The sequence below is a fragment of the Microtus ochrogaster genome, linkage group LG5 (genome assembly GCF_000317375.1).
Source record: "Microtus ochrogaster isolate Prairie Vole_2 linkage group LG5, MicOch1.0, whole genome shotgun sequence".
Classification (NCBI taxonomy): domain Eukaryota; kingdom Metazoa; phylum Chordata; class Mammalia; order Rodentia; family Cricetidae; genus Microtus; species Microtus ochrogaster.
In genome coordinates this window covers 43,328,161-43,334,619 of record NC_022031.1, presented here as the reverse complement: position 1 = coordinate 43,334,619, position 6,459 = coordinate 43,328,161, and the positions used below count along the sequence as shown (strand labels likewise).

Below are 6,459 nucleotides of genomic sequence, written 5' to 3'. Positions count from 1 at the left end.
AAACATTTAAAATGCCATATTCTGCAGTCTTTGAAAGATATGAAGAATGCCTATCTAACTGAAATATATCTCGATATATATAGAAAATCTAAATAAAATGACTACAAGCTTGATTATTATCAATGATTATCCATTAACAACCTATATTTCCTAGTTATACATTACATTTTTTAAAATGAACTACACAATCACAACTGACCTTATTCAAGATCGGAAATACATAACAAAATTGACCTTAAAATCCACACCAATGCAAATTATTCATACCTATATCATTTCCCCCTTTAAATGTAAAAGAACATTTATAAACAATATTTTGGGAACATGGGCGCAGTTTTTTCTCTCCAAACATGGCTGCCACATCATGGCAGCTAATCAGTGCCCATGATGTGGGCACTGTACTTGGGCTTACGGTGCTGACACATGGACACTGAATGGAATCCCAGAAATGTTTAGGCCTTTACGTATGGTGAGATTAGCAGTTTGGCTTAATACCAGTACCAGTTACTAAAGATTTATAGATCACGGGCTAGAATGAATCCTATAGAATGTTTTCTTTCTATCCATAACTTCCATTTTATAGCTAAGGAAATTGAGATTCAGAGAGACAGTCTGGATTGCCCAAACAAGTGACTAAGTGACAGTGAGACCTCAGAGAACTTTTCATAATAATTTATACTAAGATATTTGCTTTTTAAAAATCATATCAGCATTAGCCTGTAACTTTTGGGAGGCTCTCATTAATCTCTAGTCTAGGAGAGCAGTTCAATGGGCTTCAACTGGTTTGTGCAAACACTGCGGTCCATGACAAATACCTGCTTTCCAGGGAGTCTAGAATTATGTGTACACTAAGCTGAGGTGCCTGTGTAAAATCATGACCTCCTAGGCTCATGGGAGTTTTTCTGGAAGAAAAAAGGTTGTGAAACTGGTCATTATAATTTGCTGCTGAAGTAAAACTCTGTGTGTGTGTATAACTTTCCCAGAGCCTTTGCATGGAGAAGTTTTTCCTTTGCTGGTTTTGCTGTGGGTACTGTAACATACGTCACAGCTCTAAGGACACTCCCTAATCCTGTGTATTTCTCCCAGTAACTGACCACATTAAAGAGTCTTGGGGACTCTTGGCACCAGATGAACTACAACACAGAGAAGACAAATCAGAAACCCATGGTGAGATAAACTTTTGAAAACTAAAGATAATGAAAGCATCTTGAAAACAGAGGAATGACATGCTACCCAGGAATGTTCCCAAGGAAGACCAATGTGTATGACAATGGTTTTTCTCATCTCAAATCAAGGAACCCAGAAGGAAGTGACATACTATGGTAAAAGAACTGCCAAGCACAGATCCAATGTGGCTTCTTGGGAACTCAAAACAAGGGAAAATGCCATGACTATGCTGCTGGTAGACCGTAAAGATTAGCTCCAGAAAGCTCTTCAACCACAAGGGAAATAACAGGAATAGGAATCTTAGAGCATCAGGAAAAAGGGATAACAACAGAAGGACAGAAATATGTGTATCTAAATTAGCTTTCTTTAAGACTTTTATAAATTATATTTGATGACTGAAATGAAAATTATAACATCTGATCTTTGCCAATGATATTTATTTAAAGGTTTGTTTTTATTATTTTTAAAATTAAGTATGTATATACTTAATATATTACTAATAGATTATATATAATTCCATATTATTATACTTAGTATATACTTTACATGTATATACATGCACACACACATACACACACACACACACACACATATGTAACTGTGTGTCAGTGGGCGGGGATATGTAAGTGTGAATGCAAGAACCCATGAAGCACAGAAGACAGAGCCGGATCTTCTGGAGCTGGAATGTCAGGGGATTCTAAGCAACCTGATGTGGGTAGCCCCAGCAATGGTATTAAAAGTGGTACGGCTCCTAGTGAAAGAGTAGTCTGAATGTTTCACTCAGTGGTAACATGCTGCTGTTAGCAGACTGAAGCAAGTTACATACGTAATACCCAGAGCCATAGTGCCAAAACTAGATCAAAGAAATATACTCAGAACCCTGACAAATTAGTTAGGCTAGAATCCCAAAGTGTTCCAGTAAACGTCAGCAACACAAGAAGAGAGAAAGACAAACACCACAGAGCACGCTGCAGCAGGTCTCAGATCTGCCCTACTAACTGCCTGGCAAAGCCTGCTCTATGGGTTGTTGATAGATAGCACAGGGCACACTTACCATTTGGCTTTCTGGAGGCTGTTCCCTGAAGGACTGAGGAAGAATCCTTATGGGAAGCTCTGCCTGGACACTGACCTAGAGACCCGCTGTGCTCTGGGTCAGCGCTCTGGACTGTGTGGCCAGCAGGTGGCTGTTTGCTAGGGGCCACACTTTGCTTGCTGGGCTTGCTTTGGGGGCTGGGTGGACAGGGGAGAATGTGGGGACTGGGGTCTGTACTTTGCAGCTCTTTTTGCTGTTCAGCTTCTTTCCTCTTATTTTCCTCTTCCCGTTTTCTGGAAACAAAGCCAAAGAAGAAAAAGTCAAAGGGGGCTCAACTACTTGAGAGTCTTCAAGAGAACTGAAAGGTTGGGAAGAACTGTTACAGCACAGGATGGTTATGGATAAACACTTTCTATGGCGGGCTTCTCCTCTAAGTATGATAGCAACCACCTCCTTGTCCCAGGCCTTACAGAGTGTAGCCTGAAACCATCAGGCAGATCACTCTGCGTAGCTGAGACATAAACAGTCAAGCTAGGTTACTAGAATGTGTAATTTACCAATCATGTGGGCCCTGGAACTAACCACAACTCCACTCCTTTCTCTCCTGCTCCAGAAAGCAGAGCAGAATGCCACTGAGACCACAGGGACTGCCTTGACTCAGCTCTGCTTGTAGAAAAGGCTGTCACAAATGGAAATGACATGGAAAAGATACTTGCAGGCAAACTCAAAGCTCTAGCCAAGAAGTCAAGCAAAACCCTTTGCAAGTGGGGCCCCTGTGATGATCTTCAAAAGCCAGGCATGAGCAGTGTACTGGGGGGCTCAGCTCAGCCTTTGAGAGGCAATGTAAAAGAAGCCAGAGCAGAGGCCAGGCCCAGAGACCAGCAGCTATATTTGCCCCTCCCCTTTCTGTTCGTTCTCCCTACTTCTTGGCTGCTATAATGTGGGCTGCTGTGCGCCACCACACCCTCCCCACCAGCAAGGATGGGTTGCACTGAAACCATGAGCCAAAATTCTATTTCCTCAGTCATTTTGGTCACAGCAGCACAGAAGTAACCAATACAGTGTCCAGTGATTCCTTCTGACAAAGGGGGAAACTAAGGCATAGAAGGCATGTCCAACGTGTAGCCACTGGATAGCTATGAATGTGGTCAAACACAATTGTGTATAACAATGTCATGCCACAATCTCAAAAGGTTAGGGCCAGCGAGATGGCTCAGTGGATAGAGGTGCTTGCTCTGCAAGCCTGAGAACCAGAGTTCAATCCCAGGGACCCACATGCTGCAAAAGGAGAAGACTGACCCCTCAAAGTTATCAGCTGACCCCCACATATGCACCAAGGTGTGCACATCTACACACACATACCATGTACACACATGAGATGGGGGAAAGACTATACAGCTCTAGAGAAGGCCAGATGAAACATCTCGGAACCACTGCACGGGCAGTTACAGAATATTTATTTATTACATTCTTGCTGTATGCCACGTGTTACAAGGCACCGGAGATATGAAGATAAAACACACGATCCCTGCTCTTAAGGAACTGACAGTCGAGTGGGGGAACCAGATCCACATCCTCCTGCAGACGGGAGGGAGGTCGGGGTGGGATGAGTGCTACAACGGAGGTGTCTGCACAGAGATAAGGGGGTGCAGGAGGCAGACACTAATTAGACAGAGGCAGGGAAAGACTTCTTATGAAGAATGTCAGAGGAGGGAAGAGTGGAAAGAGAGGTTATTCTGGTCCAAGGGAAGAACATGAGCAAGACTTGAACCCTGCTCACACCCAGGCTTTGATTGACAAGACATCTCTAGTGCTTGCTGTGATTTTAAATTTTCCTTCTACAGTACCTTGAGAGATGACAACTGAGCTCCCGCTGGAACACTGCAGTGAGCAGACCTGACCACAGCATGAGACAGGTTTGGCTGTAACCTTTCCCGCTGCTGTTGCTCAGTGTCTGGGGTCTGTCAGCCTCTATCCATTCACTGTCTCTGAATAACAGGTGGAGTAATATTTGGTCTTTAACGTCCTCTCCAGGGAATAAGGAAATGTTGCGTGTCTGGGACTTTTGGCTTATTGAATGTTAGAGCTGGAAGGGCCTCAGACATTCAGTCCAGCTAAAAAAAAATCTCTCATGACTCACCAGTCACTTTGATAATGAGAGTAAAAAAATCTGTAACTCTTCTTTCCCCAAAATGAATATATACTCTTGACATATGAAATGCTGTGTATGGTCCGAGGGCATTCCTAGAACCTTGCAGCCCACCTGATTAAGGAAACTTCTGAGGCACTGGGTTGCACAGAGGAGACCACAGAAGTAATTCCTCATGGATTAGATGACTGTGTGAGCAAGAGTGGGACACACAGCCCAGCCCTGAAGAGAGGCTGATGGACTGGGGGGTACAGGGGAGCAGGCTGCAAAGCCCAGCCCTGAAGAGAGGCTGATGGACTGGGGGGTACAGGGGAGCAGGCTGCAAAGCCCAGCCCTGAAGAGAGGCTGATGGACTGGGGGGTACAGGGGAGCAGGCTGCAAAGCCCAGCCCTGAAGAGAGGCTGATGGACTGGGGGGTACAGGGGAGCAGGCTGCAAAGCCCAGCCCTGAAGAGAGGCTGATGAACTGGGAGGTACAGGGGAGCAGGCTGCAATAAGATCTGCTGTCAAACCAAAGGATGTCTGTGGCAGGGATGGGAGTGTCATGAGCACTCTTCAGAGTTTGTGAGAAAACATTTAGAATTTTCCCTTTGGCTTCAAGGGAAAAAACACCCTCAGGGGGCTGGAGCGATGGTCAAGAGTTAAAAGCATATACTGCTCTTGCAGAGAACACGAGTTTGGTTCCTGACACCCAATCAGGACGTTCACAACCGCTTATAACTCCAAACCCAGGGGATCCTATGCCTCTCTGGTCTCAGAGGGCCCTTGTACTCATATGCACACACACATACATATAACCTAACAGAATTTAACAAGAAAGAAATGAAGTGTCAGACACAAACCTCATTGATGGAATGTACTGTCTCGGGAGAGACAACATTCCCTATTATTTCATTTTTTGGAGGACACAGAACTCCTTGTAGAAAGGATTTAAGCATCCAAAGAACTTGCCTAGGTGGTCAGACTGAACTTATCTGTGTAACTCTACAAGGTGATCTCATACACTAGACAGAAGGAAGCTCAGGTCTCTCAGTGGGGTCAGTGAGGAAGAACAGAAAGTTTGAAATGCCCAAACATCAAATCCAAAGGTTGTGGGGTTGTAATGGAGAGACAACACTGGTATTCAAGAACGACAGCTAGTATGAAGTGGTGTGCCAGTGACCTGACGTGTTGTCAGGCGACCCGCATGGCAAAGTGGAAATGTCCAGTGGACATTGGTGTGAGGCTGATTAAGGGTCTTCTACAGTGGTGATCTAATTAAAAATATTTTTTTGGATATCTATGTTGCCTACACAGGTCTTGAAGTCCTGGATTCATATGATCCTTCTGCACCATCCTCCGGAGTAGCTGGAATTACTGGTCTTTAGTGGAAAATAGTATAGCATGTGCAGAAGCCAGAAGAGTAGGGCTGAGATCAGTCTGGAGATGGTACAATTCAAAAGATGGAGGTAGGAAGAGTGAGGGAGATGAAAGTGAAATAAAACCCTATACAAAGGAGGCATCAAGGAAGATGGGTGATTGACATAACAAGGCTCCACCTAAGTCTGATTTCCACTCTATGCTCTGGCAGGGAAATTATAGTATGTTTATTTTGGCAGCAACATAGTGCCCTATGAGTTATGAAGTGCTTTTAAATTAGTATGGGTATTTCTTAATTAGGACTTTCTAAAACACCTCTTAGAAAGTATATCTGTAATCTTCGTCTCTCCCAACTTCTCCATCATGATTTAGAGATCACTTTCCTGCATGTTTAATGAATCCTTTCACTTGCTCACTTTACAAACCTGAGTCCTGATGTCTAAATATGGTTAAATAAGAAATGGACATTGAGATAATGGCATGTGCTTGACACACTTTCATTAAAGATTCAGCAGCAGAATTCTGGGTTTTATTTCTGAAATAGAAATCTCTCAAAATCTCAAAGACAAATCAAACAACAACTCAGAACTTAAGAAATACCCGCTGAGAGTTAAAATGAAAATGAGAGCATTCTCCAAGACCTTCTCCTGGGGGTCTACACGCAGCTGAGTGCAGGGGGTGGGGTCTACACACAGCTGAGTGCAGGGGGTGGGGTCTACACACAGCTGAGTGCAGGGGGTGGGGTCTACACA

General features: G+C 44.0%; 1 protein-coding gene across 1 annotated transcript in view; it reads right to left on the bottom strand.

Annotated features, from left to right (window-relative positions):
• The window catches only part of Invs (inversin), a 126,388-nt gene that overhangs the window by 11,396 nt on the left and 108,533 nt on the right, over positions 1–6,459 (bottom strand). Inside the window, exon 13 of the mRNA XM_005362163.3 lies at positions 2,222–2,493. Coding sequence (XP_005362220.1) covers positions 2,222–2,493 — 272 coding nt within the window. The remainder of the gene's footprint in view (positions 1–2,221; positions 2,494–6,459) is intronic.